The following is a 19,100-nucleotide window of genomic DNA, read 5'->3' on the forward strand; positions in this document are numbered from 1 at the left end:
CACTCTAGAACATTATATATTTTAAATCTGAATATCTGAAAGATAAGTCTTTGTGAATTTCTACAATATGGGAGAAAGAAAACAGTAGTTAAAGAAGCAACAGATATGGGCTAGACATTAATACATTTCTCTGTTCACAGAAAGGTATGTAGGGGTGATAAGAAAATGGCAATGACACAAAGGCCATTCATATTTATCATTACTTACTCAAGATCTGGTCTCTCTCAGGTATTTGGTATGGGTTGCTAATAATCTTTAAAAGAAAACTATATGATAGAGGAGATGTAAACACATACACATCCAGCTGTTTCCCCTAATGAAAGTGTTCTATTGGAGCTCTCACTTACCCTGCTCTTCCTTTTGACAAGGCAGGCTAATGCTATCAGTGTTGCATTTATTTATCCATATTTATTGACAAGTCATTCTGGAAGTTGATCTCCTTCAACTTTCTAATATTTACAATGACCAACATATCATTTGTCCCCTGGATATTTGCTTCTCATCCTGTTTAACTGTGAGACCAGAAAAATGTGAGAAAAAGACATTTGAAAGTCTATGTCTAGTAAAAAATAACTTTAGAGATGGCCAGTGTCTTATAAGGAACACTTAAAAGAATCCAGTCTTCAGGAATGGGAAGAGATTAACATAAATTATCATCTAGCTTCATTTAGCTTTGATAGTACACATTTACTCTGCATCAGAAATGTTCTCGATAGGGATGCCATGAGCTGCATAATAAACACTGTGCTTGGATTAATTATTTGGTTGAATAAGTGGATGAATTAATTTCACTTACATACAGTGGAGGTCTAAGTTTCTGGTGTGCATTTCTTCTTATCCTACAGCTTCTTGGAATCAAAATAAAAGTAGTACAAATTGTAACCAAATGGTTATAGTTAAAGGACCTATTTGAATTACCAAATAAATACATTACATAAAATGTAGAACTTCAAGTGAAGAAAAATCTCTAATTAATGGAAATTTTTAAGAGCCTTTAGCAAGTTCTTTGCTGAATGCATGTTTGGTTTCTTGATCCTCCAACCAATCACATTGACAATGACAAAAGATATGCAAATTTAAACGGACAATAGTCAAGCCAAACTGCTCTGACTCATACCAACAAGGACATTTTCAGCATATATTCAGCTTGATTCACACACACAAGGGTTGATAAAATCAAGGAACATTTTAATAGTTACACTTGCCTATAATCTGTGAGCTATCCCATAATCATCGACCAAGAACAATGCAAACAAGAATCAAAATTATTTCACAAAATAAATTAACATATGAAACATATGCATGACTTAAGCCCAACAGAATTATGTTTACTCTGTCACTGCTGAATAATTGCATAGCAACAAAAACTGTGCATTGCTATGTTTAAATCACCATTTTGAGTGTATGCTTTAAGCAAACAAACTACGTTTTTGGTAGAATAGCTCATTTATGGCAATTTGGAGCTAGATTTCCCTCTCCATGCCCCTCAAAAATCTAGGCCAATTTACAATGATTGAATTATAATCAAAAATGATATGATTGGTATATTGAGAGAATAACAAGCTATACAACAAACTTCATTTGTTTAATATGAAAAAAAGTTTTCTCATTAAACACACACACACACACAGATAACCCATCATAAACTACTACTTCAGGTAGAACCTGAAATTTAAGCTACAATTATCAAAATTTGTAGAATTCTTCTGCTGTCTATTTTCCTGCCTACCTACTTATTTTCCACCTGTAGTCTGTAATAGGAATTACTACTGTAATACAAATTGCATGTTTGGAAACTCTAGAACTACCCAGTTCCAATTAACTCAAAATTAAAATAACAGTGATCTTAGTTCGGTCCCTAGTGGACAAAAGTAGTATAACTTATTTGGCATGATTCAGAAAAACAGGAGGTGACCTAAGAGAATGTGACCACACAGGAACAAAAAGAGCATTTGTCCTTCCCCTATCTTTTATCTTCCTAAAGGGTTTTCTCTGTTAACAGACTATCTTAAAGACGCCTGCTTGCATTCCTATCCATAGGCACCAAGTGAAGGAATCCCTTTGCAAAGGCCCTGAGGCAAAAATTTACACAAATGGGGACACTGCCACCCTTCTAGCAGCACTGTTCAATAACTGCTGCTTACCTGTTACACAACTGAACAGAGAACAAGGAGAGATTGAATGGCAGAAAGTGTGTTTCTAATTAAATAGGCACATCTTCAACAAAAGTTCTTTACTGTTTTCAAGACAAGTAGGTGAATAAGGGGTTTAACTTGATTTCTATAAATTGGGATGAAATGCATACTTGATGTTAAATTATCTGGATACTTAGGACTCCAAAAATGGCACTTTCTCTGAAACCACAATGCCCAGAGAAAGAAGCTAGTGTGGGAGGATAGCAAAGACTGCATGTGTTCAGCCCAAAGCTGCAGGTGCACCTTCCTGACAGCCACCATGTCTTCTCTCGTCATGGACAAATGACACCTTCCTGAAAGTTCACATTAAAATGTATGCCCTTGATTTTTTTTTTTTTGAGGACAGAAATATGAACAGTTCCCTTTGCTTAAACATATAATTTCTCCAATCAAATATTATATTTTATGTTTATTCTCACATTGTGTTCATTTCACTAGAGGTTGAGAAAAGTAAATATTTTGTGATGATTTCCCATCCTAGCTGCACGGAATTTCCTGGTATAAAATCAATTTGATCCTAAATGGGTATTGTCAATATTCTTTTCTTTTTCACCAAATATGCTTTTTATTATTTTTTAAAGTTGGGCTTGGACAGGAGAATATTCAAGCTAAACTTAAAAAAACTAAAAAGAGAAAACCAGAAAAATCGTAAAATATGCCAATTCCTGGACACACGGAGTGCCACTGTACATTTGCAGACTTGGACAATCCTGAAAACCTTGGCTTACCCAGGAAGTCAAACAGGGAGAGCCTTCTTGCATTTGCAAACACTGCCCCCCTGGAGCAGAAGGTAAACACACCAATGCCCCCCTAAGGATCTCTAAGTTAGCTGCAGTGCAAGAACGGAAAAGCCTCCGGTGCAATTAGAAACTGAAAGCAATCACTTACTTTTTGCAGCCACTGAGTATAATTTTCCATCACATGCTCCAGATGTTGAAGTTTCTGGGAAGAGAAATCCGGTTCCACGTGTGGAGCATCTCTCTGCAGAGCATTGGTGTTGTACTGGTCTGTCGTACTCTCACGACAGTTCCCGTCGTGTTCTGGAAGAATGAAAGTGTAGGCGCATTGCCCATGTTGAATCCGGTTGTATCTTCTCCCACTGTTTTCCGGACTTCGGCGCTGATTGCTGCACCCTATGTGAGTCAGAATGGCAGCGAGGAAAGCAAAGGAAAGGACAACTGTCATTGTACTGCCCGGACGCTCCTTCCGTGCCTCTCGCAAACCTTGCTCCTTTCTTCTGACCTTTAAACTAGTTCTTTATTTCAGGTAAAACTGCTTACTTGTTTGACTTTTTCCCCTTCAAAGGAAACGCTGGAAAAATCACAGAAAACTAGCCATTTGTTAGCTTTGTTCTAAAATGTTATTTTTTTATTTCACTGTAATGATAGTTTCCTTCGTTAAAACTTGAGATATTTATTGCATAGTAGCGGAGATTTATTGTTTCCTCCCAGTGTAACCGTTCAGCGTGGAGCCTGAGTCAGCTGCGTGTACATATTCTAGACCCTTTCCTCTGCCCTATCTGCGGCAGATCTGCTATTTTCTCCCAGACCTCAGTGAGTTTTATTAAGGTTGCACATCCAAGCCAAGCTGGAAGCAGGCAGCCTTTCACAAGATGACTTGACAGGAATGCATGAGTGTGCCCCTATGCTAAGGATTGCTGATGGCTTAGGGTGGCGGATCGTCTTACAAATTGGCTAGATGCGCATGACCTCGATCATGTATGGCCCTCCCGCCCCTTCCACAGACAATTGCCCTAAGCCTTTGGAGCAGATTCATGGAAAATCAATAAATAGAGCAGTCCACCTTAATACACTTTTGTGTGCATGCCGACCTACTAAAATCTAGCAAACTAGTAGTGTGTTTATAAAGTTCCTATTTAATTGAGGGCTCTAAGAAGAAAATTGATAAAGCTCAATGAAATTCTTTTTTGTAGTAAATGATAAATCTGTATAATTGCTAAACTTCTTTAAACCACATTTATGCTTGACTCTTCAGAAAAATGTATTAAGAACTATTTTCAGAGACTGTCTTTTTCTCCTGTATTCACTTTGACTTTTAAGAGTTGGAGAAAATAATCAGAGAGGAGAAAATTGGCAAGAAAATGACCATAATTTGTCACTCAAAACAATATAGCATGGGCATATTAAAAAGAATTATCTAAGAACTTTGTGAGGGTATGAAATTTAAATGAAACTGATTTCCTGATCAGAATACAGCCTGTCATGTTCTGTATACAGAAATTGAGCAACTTCCCTGGAAAAACAATGTGGTCACAATTTAAGACAGTAGCCTGAGAATTATTAATTCCTGTGGTACAGCCTAATCATATATTTCACAAGGACCTCTCTGGTGTTGCTACAGCTATCTTTAAACTGGTATCTAAGTCCCACATAAATCCTCCTGTGACTGCATAGGCAAACCATCTGAGACGAAGCATATATTGAGATTGCCAATAGCTGGCAAAGGACTGTACAAATGTTTCTGGGGCTCTATTAAAGAAGAAAGACGCACTTTCAGAAGGTGATTTCCTAAATGCAGACTATAACCATTTGAACAAAGGGGCTAACAACATATAAAGAAAAGACAGTAAATATAGAATTTAGGATACAGCCTTGAGATCTGTACTAGATGTGTGTAGAAAGCATGAATTACGCGCACAGTCTTTCACCAGGTTCTGGGGGGTATTTTAGGCAATGGAGCCTTTCAACTGCACTCATAGTGTAAAAACAGAGCCCACACATGTTGACTTTTGTGTCCAGGAGTGAAATAGTTCAGGTGAAGGTCAGTATTGGTTAGAGATGAATATTTTAAAGAGAAGTTAGAGGAGAGGCAAAACAATTTCCAGGAAGAATGTGGTTTACCGGGAAGAAAAACACCTTGCTGAGATTCATCAGTCCTTCGCACACCAAATTACCAATTTCTGATCAGATAGAAATGGAAGCGAGTTATGCCAAATACCACAATACAGTCTTTGAGCCACCTTTGAAGCCTCTTCTTACACTGCTGCATGTCTCCCTACCGGGTGATGTGTCCCTCCTATGCAGGCATACTAATATGACATTATTAAGAGGTTACTATTGGCTCGGCCTGTGCTAAGCATTCTGTACACAATATCCCATTTACTCATCCCAACAACTCTAAGTCATAGATACATTTAACCTCATTCTATCAATGGGAAAACAAGTGGTAGAAATGCTAGTTTGTCACAATTCACCTAGCTAGCAATCAATAGTACCATTATGTCAATTCAGGCAAACTGACTGAAGCCCATATTTCTAACCTCCAAACCAGCCTACCTTTGCAAACCGCTGTGCAGAATGCATGTAATTCTAAAAGGGATCCAGTTGCATTAACTTACAGACCTAAAGCTGGGTAAGTGATAGTATCAAGGAGAAAGGGGACTGTAAAAGCCAGTTGTCAGTTTATACCTCCAAAGTGATTTCATCATTTCCCTGCCTAGGGAAGGTAACATACACCAACTGACAGGTAACATACACACATCCACAGGGATGAAGTGGACTGGCAAAACACAGATCATCTAAGGACATTTTCCAACATTGCTCGCTTTGCAAATTATCCATGGAAATTAGAGAATCCAAAACCAACACCTATAAGTGCTCTGTTAAGAAATAGAGTAAAAAATTGGCTGAGAATGAACGATGAGTGGTGAGGTCCCTATTACAGGGCTCCTGTGTTTTTAAACAGCTGAGACTATTAGAAATCTGTGCCTTTGTGTGTTTGTGTGCAACTACATGTTATCTCTGTGGACTTTTCCAGTGTGAAGAAATGTAAAGAAGGAATGCACAATCCCGGAGGGAAAAGCAGACAGCTAAGAAAGGGAAGACTGAAATGCACATGAAGAAAAAAAAAAAAAAGAGGGACATGGATCATAGGGGAAAGAGAAACAGAAGGGAAAACAAGCAAACAAAAAATCCCAGAAATCTATTTATGTCTTTTTCAGAAAAAAACAAAAACAGACAAAAAAAATATTGTAAATACTAGAGTCAAACTGAAAAAATTATCTGAAGATCGATTTTAAGCAGTTAGAAAATGCATACAGAATCAACCTCAATACTTTGAAAACTCCAGCTGCAGAGACAGTAGGTATAGTGGAGAATCTTTCTTTCTTTTTTTTTTTTTTTTTTCCTTTAAGAGAGGTTTTTTGCTGTAGGTCCTGTGCACTTCCTGGAAAGATAGAGAGAGATAAAGAGACAGAAAGCAAAAAATCATCTCCTGAGAGGATGGCGGCACTGCAATCCCTTTTCCTCCATTTTCCTCTCGAAATCTTGAGCATGCATGCACATGTGCCTGGAGTGGAGTTTAAGTTGCCAGGTCTGGGACTTAAATCTCAGTCGACTATGGACTATGGGGGAGTCCAGGGACGTAACCATTACACCATCTGCTGGTCCCAGTATAGTGGAGCATCCTGACCTTAACTAAAGATAGTATGTTTGGGGTTGCCAAGAACCACACCAACACTGTTGGTTGTTGCTGATTATTTAGAAATGGTACCCAATTCGAGGGACATTTGAATTTAGAGAACAATGTGGAAAAAAAAAAAGCCATAAAAAAATTTTACTATACCACCCAAAATGGCAAAACATTTCTAAAGAGCTAAATAATTCTATTCAATTGAATTTTATGGTAGCCTGATCTTGAAAGTTTTGTATTTTATTTATACTGTTAGAGCTCTGGAATAAGGAAGTATAAGCGTGAATATTCTGGCCATACCTATGAGCAGTCCTACTAAGTCCAGCAATTTCCAGTGATATGAGAAACACCATTTACATGAGAACATAATGGCCCTATATCTGTCCAAAGATCTGGTCTTTGTTACTTATTTTCTGAACCTTTACTAATTTCTTCAGTTCCAATAAGGGATTCTTTCTATTGAATTTCAATAACCATCTCTTCATATCTCTATAACAGCACTTTTACCTTGTTTTTTTTTTTTAACACAGTGATTTTCTTTTATTATTATTATTCATGGTAAAGTATGTTTGTGCACAAGAGAGTGTAACACACAGAGAGAGAGAGGCACCCTCTACAAGGTCTGGCCACATCACAATCCCCTTCCTCCAGTTTTCCAGCCTGTCAGATCTTGGGCACACACGCATGTGCACGAGATGTTCCAGTCCAGGGATTCAAACCATGGTCACCAGGCGGGATTCAGCTTCTCTTGAGCAGCACATTACCACATCACCACTGTGCCAGGGAGCTGGCGACACCTTGCTTTCTTATTGATTCATTTTTTTCTGTCTCCCTCTCTAGCCACGAGCTGCTCCATCTTTTAACACCGATTTCCTAGCACTTGAAGCACTTTATTTAAAAAAATGAATGAGAAAATGAGCTAATTAATTACTTAATTGGTACAGCTTCCTAATTCGCTATTTGGCTACTCCCTGAATGGACACACCCTATTGCATTTGTATGATGAATTTGGCTAAACTACGAAGGTCTGGGGATAAAGCAAAACTTACTCTAAGAGATGTTAGACACAAGAACATACTAAAGTAATAATATATCATATTTTAATCCTCAGGTTAATGTCTTCACTTAATGCTTACAGAAAATACATGATTATGTATTATTATTCCCATTCTGCAAATGAGAAAATTGAGGTGCGTTGTGGTTAATTGCCCAAGATCAATGATTCTTATGTGGCAGGGCAGAATCCTCATTCTGAGGCCCACATTCATATCTAACTGAGCTATACCACTTACAACAATACCCCAGTATTAGAAAAAAGGGGAAAAAAATCTTAGAATGTAGGGTACAGGGAAAAAAAAAAACAATAATTCATTGAATCGACACAAAAATGAAAAGTTGTTTGCTGGTGATAATGTATATGGTAATGTCTTTGTCTTGGGCAATTAACCTTGATGATAAAGGAGTAAGGAAGCTGGAGTGATGTTTCCTGTGCAATAACCCCCCTTTCTTTTTCAATAAAATATATGCTTGAGACAAGTAACTTCTTTAGACTGAAGAAGAAGAAACATTGGTCCTTGCTACATACATGGAAACAGCTAACATGTGGATTGCATGGACTATTGCCACGAACACAATGAAAGTCACTTGTTTAATGTTGGTTTTTCACCCCAGATCAGCATCCCAGACCTATTGCATATGCCTTTCCTGTGCTTAGGAGGAAAATATCTGTCATCCAGCTGACTGTGACTGATTCACTCACTTTTACTCTTGGTGATGAGAGCTAAAGACATAGAAGCATGGGGACCAGCAGATGGTGTAATGGTTACATCGCTGGACTCCCACATAGTCAGCTACAGTTTGGGGCCAGACCAGCAACTTGAAACTCACACCAGGTATGTGTGTTTGTGTGTGTGTGTGTGCGCATGTGTGTGTGCATGCATGTGCAAAATCCAGAGAGGAAAAGGGATCGTAATATGGCCCTTCACCCGGGGATGATTTCTCGCTTTCTTTGTCTCTCCAGTGAGTGCAGACGCCCGATAGCAAAAATCTCTATCTGCAAAAAAAGAAAAAAAAAAAAAAGAAGAAGAAGACAGAAGCATCATCTATTCCTTTAGAGGCTTTCAGTCGCTGGCCTTACTGAGGCCTTATATAGTCACATTAAGTCTGTGGACTCCAAGATGAATCCCAGCAGTGGTAGTGAAATAATCTAACATTCCCAGTCACTTATGGACATCGACATGGTTGAAAAACCGTATTTGAGCGACATCTCAGAAATACCTTCCAGTGTGCTATTACTTGTTAAATCTACAACAGGGATAACTTCTGCAAGTACACAAGTCAGAAAAGAAAACAAACAGCTGGGGATTGTACCAAGCAGAAATACAGATGCCAACATTCCCTTCATACCAGAACGGAGACAGAGTGTCATTGGAGATTCAGTGAGATGAGACCATATTAAAGGGAAAAAAAAAAAAAAAAACATATAAACCCCTTTGCATTTACTAACTACATCCTTTCTTCTCTTTTTTTCTCAATAGAAGTCTTGATTCCTAGATGAGAGAAAAAATGCAAAGGCCTCTCTGTCTCAATCTTTTCAATTTCAAAAAGAACACACATTTTACGTAGTCTCAGAAACTCTCAAAAGAACAAGTATTTTAAGAAATGGCTGGAATTACCATTGATGGGTCATGATACCTAATGAGACATGGATGGTGACTAGTCCTTGTAGCCAAGGCTGACTAATGCCTCCCACAGAGCAGTGGCTCTAAAATGTCAGACTTTATTCACAGGAAAATAAATAAATAAATAAATAACAACTGCATTGTGATCGGACAATCGTGACAACCTCTACTCATTAGTGAACAATATGATCACCCACAACTGTTGTAAACCCAGGTTAAAAAACATGATTAAATTAATTCTCCAAATTGTTCTAAGATTGCTTTTTATTCTTGTTTTAGTGCATTTCATACTCTTTGTTAATCTAATCTTTCTCCTGATGTAATACTGTCTTATCTCTCTTCTCTCCCTCCAGATTGGATGAACTATTCTACAGTGGTTAGGGTGGAAGACAGACCAATTTGTTTTGTTTGTACTGCAAATTCTTGTCCATGTTATTTCATGTTGGATAATACTGGACAAGATGATTCTGAACTCAGTTTCAGCATCTATAAAATGTGGATAGTAATAACAGTACCAATTTTATAAGGACGTTGTGAAGATTAAATAAGATAATTGATATAAAGTACTGGGCACTGTTTGGAGCATATTGAGTGCTCTAAATATTAGTTATTTGTAAACGTGATTTCTTGCTTGTGTTATAAAGCAATCCTACATTTTACTATGTTGAACTGAATATTATGACTAGATTTGCCTAATTCCACTCCCTATCATTTTATCCTCTAAAATTTAGAAACCTCTTAAAAATCACACATTCAAGGAACCAGCAGTTAGCGTAATGGCTATGTTGCCGGACTCCCATGTAGTCAACCACAGTTTGCGTCCTGGACCTGGTGGCTTAAAACTCATGCCGGGTGCGTGTGCGTGCATGCCCAAGATCCCGAGAGGAGAATGGAGGAGAAGGGATTGCGGTGTGGCCATCCCCCCTGGGGGGGGTGATTTCTCGCGTTCTGTCTATCTGTCTCTCTCTGTCTATCTGGCAAGCACATGCACCCTATAGCAAAAACTTCTCCAAAAAAAAAAACAAAATCCAAAAATCACACATTCAAGAAGCACATTTTAAATGAGAGAATGACCACATCCACAGTGATGTTCACATACACAGCTCTGATATCTTTGATAACAGGAAAAGGACTTTAGTGTTCTTCCTTGCTGCTGCACCCCAAAAACTTGAAAAAATAAATGCATAGTGAATAATAGTTGCTCAAAAGTATTTGACTATATAAAACAAATTAGTAAGAATGTTCTACTCTGGTCATTGAAGCCATACATCTAATAAGACAAACAGACATGTAAAGCAATCAGATTTGCTAGTGAGAATTTCATGATCTGGGAGCCATGAAAGTAATGTGGATACCATTTATGACTTCATCACCATGACTTGTAATCCAGCTCATTTCCGGCCAACTCAACTAAATGACCTTATTTTTAAGAACTTCTTTTATGAATAGCATTGTGGCATATATCATTCCATTCTGCTTCCTGGGAGATAATGTGCTTGCCTCTGATACAACAAAAATGCACTGAAACACTTTTCTATTAATTGTCTAAGAAATTTGCAGTTTGGTGTGACTTCTACATGCACAAAGGAGACTTTATCTATTTTTCCCCAAACCCTATTTCATTCTCCACAGGCTCTAATCAGATTAGGAATTTGGCAACTAAATTAGGAAATAAATTTCAGTGAGATATAAAAAAACATTTTGAAAGTATGATTTTTTTTTATTTTTTTGAGAGGTTTTTGCTATAGGGCATGTGCGCTTGCCAGACAGAGAGAGACATAGAGACAGAAAGTGAGAAATCACCCCCCCAGGGGGGATGGTCACGCCGCAATCCCTTCTCCATTCTCCTCTCAGGATTTTGGGCACGCACGCACATGCGCCCGGCGGGAGTTTTAAGCCACCTGGTCCGGAATGCAAACCGCAGTTGACTACGTGCGAGTCCAGCGACATAGCCATTACGCTAACTGCTGGTTCCCAAAGTATGATTTCTTTAAGCAGGTTCTTAGTTCATTAATTGACTGGCTAAGACTGGTCCTTTTAATGATTACCTTAAACAAAGAGTCTGTTAAGTCTAAAAAGTTTATACTTTCTTTTTCACTGGATGTATGTCTTGGTTTGTTCCTCTTGATCTCTCACTTACAATCAGTAAAAAATCTTAAAGGGGAGAAATGTGGCAACTAAAGAAAGAATACAATAATGAGCAATCACAAATGACTAAAATAATGGAGAATATTGTCATAGCCACGTTGCTCTCTATAGATACATGTTCTTTCTACTTCTGTTATACACAGATGGATCATTTTTTGTTTTGGAGACACTGAATAGTCTGCCTATTTTGTAGATTGTTTCCCACATTTGTATTATGTCCATGCCACCTTCATGGTATTTGCCATGCCCCTTGTAATATTGTATTTCTAGTTTCCTTAACTCAATTTTAAGCCTTCTAAATTTCTTAGATTTACCCTAAACAATAGCAGCTGGAGAACCAAGTACTTGCATTTTTCTTAGTTGATATTAAAATATTTTTATTTATGCATCACCCACCAATATTTCATGTTCCAGTGGAACATATTTCACATTTTGAGAAACACCAATTAGTGCTATTAAGAGTAAAGTCATTGTCTCTTGCAAAATGAATGAAACAATGCCTCTTGGTGTAACTGCAGTTCCTCAAGATTAGTCTGCATCTTGTCTAAAGTGTTTGGGGATTGATTCCATTCTGTAATTAAATTAGAAATAAAAAAATGTTTTTGAAACAGAGGTTTCTGCACTTAGGCTGCCAGAAAGCACTTAACAAACATTTCTAGGTGGCAGAGATTGGCAGCAGCTCGATTTGTAATTCTATCCACTAACAGAAATGCCCAACAGGAGGTCTAAAACTGAAACTAATGATTGATCAAGAACTTCAATAGCTCTTCTTTTGACTCTGGCGATGGAGAGAATAGTGAAGTTATTTAGTGTCTGGAAAGTAATTCTTCACTCAATTTTTTGTCACGCATTTGGGAAAGTGTTGGGAAAACAGTAAACAAATTTATTCTCAAAATTTTTATTCCCCTTGGAGAATTTGTATTCCCCTATGATATCTTCAAAAAGGCATGAAAACACATCAGTTTAAAAGAAGGGAGGAAAGTTAATATTTAAAGGAGCAGTTAGAAATCAACTACCCTCAGTTTATTAACGGCTAACATGTATCAAATATTTATGATATGTCTGGGTCTATACTAATCACTATACTTGCACTATCTCACAATTAACATCATCATGATAACCCAATATGTAGCAACTTTTATTACCATCATTTGCCAGAGAAAAAATATTAGGTCCTCAGGAAAGTCATGATGTATTTTCCTATGCAAAAACACGTCATGACTTTCTTGATGACTCAATAAATTTGAAGAACTTTCAGAGTTTTCTGATTCCAGACCTGAAACTTTTGATAATTATAAATTTTCAAAAAGTTCTCAGAATATTGTATATTATGAAAAAAAGTACATGGATTTGAAAAACAATTTTGCCTCAAAATAAATTCACACTTTTAATTCCATTTGCTCTTGAACTTTTTTGAAGTATCCTCATATACAAATTCTCATTTTAAAGGATCTACTTATATGGATTCACAAATTAATTATCTTTCTGATTTTCATATTCCTCTTCCTATTTGTTAATCCAATAAGAAGCACAGGATTGGGGAATCAGCAGTTAGCGTAACGGCTATGTCGCTGGATTCCCATGTAGTCGACCACGGTTCGCGTCCTGGACCCGATGGCTTAAACTCACGCCGGGTGCGTGTGCGTGCGTGCCCAAGATCCCGAGAGGAGAATGGAGGAGAAGGGATTGCAGCGTGGCCATCCTCCCTGGGGGATAATTTCTCGCTTTTTATCTCTCTGTCTCTCTCTCTCTCTGCCTGGCGAGCACACACACCCTATAGCATAAACCTCTAAAAAAAAAACAAACAAACAAACAAAAAGAAGCACAGGATTGGATAGTCAGTTAGACTTAAGAAAAGAGTAAGAGTTGAAAATTAAAGCTGCACAAAATGTTAATAGTAAGTGTGAATTTACTGTATGTCTATCACGTTACATACTTTATCACATTTAACTTCATTTCAGAGATAAACAGAAACTTTATACAGAAGGAGTAACTTTTTGTTTGTTTGTTTGTTTGTTTTTTGTTTGCTATAAGGTGCATGTGCTTGCCAGAAAGACAGAGAGACACAGAGAGATAGAAAGCGAGAAATTACCCTGGGAGGGATGGCCACACCACAGATCCCTTCTCCTCCATTCTCCTCTTAGGATCCTGGGCACGCACTCACACTTGCCTGGTGTGAGTTTAAGCCACTGGGTCAGGAGTAGCATTTTAACCAGCATTTTAATTGGACTCAAGAGCCCAATTGTCTTTTTTTTTTTTTAAGAATTTTTTTAATTTTAACTTTATTTATTATTATTATCATTATTATTTTCCAGTTTGATCAGAGAGAGAGAGAGAGAGAGAGAGAGAGAGAAAGTGAGAAAGCAAGCTACCAGGTCCGAGACTTGAATCGTGGTCAGCCATGTGGGAGTCCAGCGCCTTTAACCACCATGTCACTTGCTGGCTCCAGCCCAATTGTCTTAATGAATATGCTAAGGAAAATTCTATAAAATAGGTGAAAACCCTACCTTCAAGGTATTTATATGGGAGACTTTAACCAGCTTTATCCTTATCTTTATTGAGTGCAAAGAACAAGATTCATTTATTATTCTTAAAGTGTGATTCTAGGCAGGCTACATCAATATCATCTGGGATCTTCCTTCGAATGCAAAATCCTGGCCCTCACTCATATCTACTGAATCAGAAACCTGAGTGTGGGACTCAGTTTCTTTTAATAATCCTTGAGGGCCATTCTGATGGAAGCTCACATTAGAGGTCCTCTGGCTTGATTCATTACTCCCTGACCTTAGCAGTATTTAAGATCCCTTGGGAGCTTTGCATAAATTAAGATGCTTGTCCCTAAAGATTGTAATTCAGTTGATTGGAAGGTGATCTAAACATTAGGATTTGTAAAAGGGCATCAGGTGTTCCATGTGTAACCAATGGCTTAATGGAATGAACTGACCAAGAACCAATGCTGTAGAAAGAGCTCATTGGTTCACTACCAAGAAATAAAGAGTAAAACAAGGAAATAAAGAGTTAACTCACTTGGATGTGCCTGATATATTTCTGGAAGTTTCTTTAATTCTAGGATTATAAAACAATGACCTTTGTGACTTTAAAGTGTTGTATATTTAATTTCTGGAGCAATTAAAGACACACAGATCACCAATATCAAATAAACTGGGCCCAAGAGATTAAGCACTTCCATGGTTCATATTGTTTTGTTGTCGTTGAAGTAATTTATCTCCTGAGTTTGTATTTGTAAGGTTTTTAAAAATAAAATATTTGTGTCTTATTACTCATGAACATCACATTGACTCCCATTTAATAACTAATGATAGCTGTTAGGATTACAATTTGTCTATTTCGTGAAGCAATTTTTATTTGCTTCTCCGAAACTGACAGTGCCTGCGTTCTTACCCCAACTGTTCCAATATTAAACTTTACACCATGCGGATGAAGTGATTGGGAAAAGAGTATTAGCAAGATGTCTTCCCAAACAAATACTAAAGGCTTTAGAGGTACTGATTATACTCTCGGTTATAATAACTCAGATGAATCTATATCTTCTACAGGAAAACCGTCAGAGTCTGGATCCACTCTTTTTTTTTTTTTTTTTTTTATCAAACCATATGTTCATAGTAGCACTATCCAAAATAGTCAAAAGAAAGAAACAACCTAGACTCCCATCAATACATGAATAGTTTTTCTTAATGTGATATCCATACAATAGAGTATTATTCTGCCACACGAAAAAAGAATGAAGTATTAATTTATGCTATGACATAAATGTTCCTCAGTAACACTCGTTAAGGTAAAGACATAAAGGGCCATTCTGATATGATAGACATTGCTCACGATGTTAAGGATTTAACAGTGAATCAGAAAAATTTTCTTGACACAACACAACTTACATTACAATGAGAAATAAAAATAAATTAAACTATTAGTATGTACCAGGTTGCATACTATATGAGAATGTAATGTTATTTTAAAAGATTAAGCAGAAAGTAAGACAGGGAATATCATGGTGGAGTTGGATGTAAATAGGATTATCATAAAGATCTCACTAAAAAGGGTTATCAAGCCACCCTTAAAAAGTTCACATCCTAATTCTTAGAACATGTGTATATGTTACACCTGGAAAAAACGACTGCTCAGATATGATTAAGGTTATCAATCTTAAGTGGGTGATGCTTGGGCCAGTCAATGGTGGTTAAGGTGACTGGATCCCTCATCATCAACTTAATGATTCGAGTACCAAACTTGGTGGCTTGAAAAAAGAATCAGGTGCGTGTGTGTGTGTGTTCAAAATCTAAGATAATGGATGATAAGGGATTGTGGCATGGTCATTTCTCCTTGGGGGTGCTTTCTCTTTCTCTGTCTTCAGTGAGTGTGCATACCCAATAGTAAATTTAAAATAAAACTTTAAAAAGATGACCTTGTTCAGGTAAGTCCTTAAAATCAACACAGCTTTCCTAGCTAATATCTGAGGGAGATGTGTCTATGTACAAAGGGTCAGACAGATGCAATTTTGTTCAATTTGAAGATGGAGGAAGCTTGCCACAGCAAACCAATGAGTGTGGTTTGCCTCTAGAAGCTAGAAAAGCAAGGATATAGACTCTCCTCCAGGACTTGCTAAAAATAACACAGATGCTACTTTCCCCTCCAACACACACACAAACACATACCCAATGCCTTGATTTTAGACCAATGAGTCCTACATCTGCATTCTGACCTACACAACTGCTAAATAACAAATTCATATGTGCTCTTGAAAAAAGTGCTTCAAGAGCACAGTGAGGATGTAGGGTGCTAGTTCTTATTGGAGAAAATTGGAAGACAAAAAGTTGGCATCTTCTAGTGAATATGATCACCACTCAGGAGATTTGCTATAAATAGTGACATCAATCTCATAGAAGGAGACACCCATGGAAAAAAAAAAAAAAAAACATTTTAAAAGGTTTCCCACTGCATCTCCTGCTTACTTTATGGGAAAATGAGGACATAATATTTAAACCTACAGTTCTGGTTTGAAACATGCTTACCTGGACTCAATGGCCTTGTAGGTTTTGGCATTAGTATTATAATTTCATACCTTGTTGTGCCAGTAGAGTTACTGAAACAAATTCTTTGCATCTGCCAATAAAGTATCCTAAACTCTCTTGCACAAATAAACATCATTCTAAGAGGCATCACTGTCTGAAAACAAGTCTAACTGTAGACATAAGAACACAATATAGATTCAGATAAGCCATTTTAAAGCTGAGGTGTGTCTTAGCATGTTCAATGAAGCTATGCTCTAAATTTCATCTCCTAGATTCCCAAAATATTCAGATAAGGAGTCATTTTAAAGCTGAGGTGTGTCCTGGCATGTTCAGAGAAGCTATGCTCTAAAGTCCATTTCCTAGACTTCCAAAATATTCAGATAAGAAGCTGTTTTAAAGCCAAGGTGTGTCCTGGCGTGTTCATGGAAGCTATGCTCTAAATTCCATCTCCTAGACTCCCGAAATATTCAGATAAGCACAGTGGAGGATAGATATTGTCACAGAATGACCAGAAACAACTGCAGAGGCACAAGAAACATGAGTAATCAAGACAATATCTCTCCCCTAAGGGAAAAGAACAATCTCTCATGATCCACAGACAGTACAGTAAAACTCATGGAAATGCCTGGTAGAGAATTCAGAATATTCATGTGACAAAACTAAATGAGATGCAAGGGCTGATAGATAATGGACTCCAGAAGATGCAGGAGAAAAGAGACAATGAGTCCCAGGAGGTGTTGAAGTTCTTCCATGATCTGAAAGAAGAAACACCATAAAAAAGAATCAAGTGGAGCTATTAGAGATGAAGGCTGCAATTCAGGAAATCAAAATCTCCCTTGAAAGTATTAATAGCAGATTAGTCCATGCAGAAAATCTAATCTTGAATGTTGAAGGCAAAACCTCTGATCTAGAAAAAACAACCAAAGAAAAACTGAGAAAATAACCAAAAAAGAGAATACTATATAAGAAAAACTAGACAGCATTAAACACCCAAAGATCTGGATAATCTGTATCCCAGAAGGTGAGGAAACCAATAAGGGCATTGATAATCTATTTCATGAAATCTTGGAAGAGAACTTTCCAAGTCTAGAGAGGCATTCAAATATCCAGACCCAAGAAATACCACGAATCCCTAATAGAATCAACCCAAGAAGATCTTCTCCAAGGCATATCATAGCCAGACTGGCCAATTCTACAGATAAAGAAAAGATACTAAAAATTAGTAAGAGAGAACTGTCAGTTATTTATAAAGGTTATCCAATCAGATTAACCTCAGACCTCTCATCAGAAACAATGTGAGCAAGGAAAGAATGGGAAAATATGTTCAAAGTGTTAAGTGGAAAATAGTTTCAACCAAGAATACTATACCTGGCAAGATTATCTTTTATATGGAAAGAAAGGATAATAACATTCTCAGATAAACAAGACCTGAAAGAATTTGCCAATAGCAGACCCACTCTTCATGAAGGTCTGAAAGAAGTGTTCTATCAGGAAAACTAAAGACATATGCAAAGATAAGAGAACAAAAGGCAACTATAAAACTGACCAATTTAATGCTAGGGATAGGAAATATCAATAGTAATGTTGAATGTTAACTTCCAGGATTTAAACGGAAAGATTGGACCACAGTAACACTGCATATTCAACAGAAGAGAGTTTGAACCTAAGACTGAAATCACGAAATAGAATTATATGACTTTTGAGTAAGACATTCCTGATTTCTTTTTTTTAACTATGCTTCATTTTATTTTCTTTGGAGCTGTTGATAGGTTCAGCAATTTGTTAAAATATTTTTCTTGTTTGCTTCTTTAAATGGAAACATAAACTTTTCTTCCTTCCTGATTCCTCTGAATTAGAAATATTTGCAAGTTTTCTTATTTTGTGACAGAAAGGTTATGTGCATAAGTTCAATAATGCTTGTTGTATTGAATCAGAAATGGGAAATACTCATTATTGGACAGGGAATGTCATACCTGAAAAACAGAAATAATAATAAACATAATCAGAAAAACTATAGAACTAAGGTGGATCTCAAGTAAGCCAACAGAAGCTCTTAGAAAGATGGCCTGGCACCATAAATAGTTCTGCCTGGCAGAGAGGATTAGAGAAGATATATGAAAGAATTTGTAACATAAAATAACCTGGACTTTTCCAGCCCAGCATTGTAATCAGAAGAGACTGCAAAAGAGCAACTACACCAGAAAAAATATTTAAAACCATACTGCCTCTGTTGTTATAGTCACAAACAAAATTACACAAAATTATAAGAAATATTTGGAACATTATCTTTAAAATTTAGTATTCTAAAATTTTGAAAGTTGTTCATTAACTGTCAAGAACTATGTATGAGCAAAATTTTTTTGATATGTAAAGTAAATATTTGTGAAAAAATGTAAAAAGAAAGAAAGAGAGAAAGAAAAACAAAGAACACAATATAACCCTCTTATTTGGCTTGGCAATTTTTTTTTTTTTAATGAATTACTTTCCTCTTTCATGGCAAAAACTTTGTAGTTTCCTATTAAATGAGCAATGACTAGCAGCAGGAAATTTATGCTTGGAGATTATATGTATATATCTTTGGTTTCATTTTTTTCTCCTTAATTATTATGGTTCAT

General features: G+C 36.9%; 1 protein-coding gene across 3 annotated transcripts in view; it reads right to left on the minus strand.

Annotated features, from left to right (window-relative positions):
- The window catches only part of ANGPT1 (angiopoietin 1), a 277,865-nt gene extending 274,003 nt beyond the window's left edge, over positions 1–3,862 (minus strand). The window contains exon 1 of one of the 3 annotated variants that reach the window (XM_027768052.1): positions 3,084–3,862. In XM_027768052.1, the coding sequence (XP_027623853.1) occupies positions 3,084–3,380 (297 nt within the window). In that variant the 5' untranslated portion in view covers positions 3,381–3,862. The remainder of the gene's footprint in view (positions 1–3,083) is intronic. The other 2 variants (XM_006167919.3, XM_006167920.3) reach the window with 2 other exon arrangements.
- Between the last annotated feature and the right edge of the window lie 15,238 nt (positions 3,863–19,100).

This window comes from Tupaia chinensis, unplaced genomic scaffold (genome assembly GCF_000334495.1).
Source record: "Tupaia chinensis unplaced genomic scaffold, TupChi_1.0 Scaffold145257_1, whole genome shotgun sequence".
NCBI lineage: Eukaryota > Metazoa > Chordata > Mammalia > Scandentia > Tupaiidae > Tupaia > Tupaia belangeri.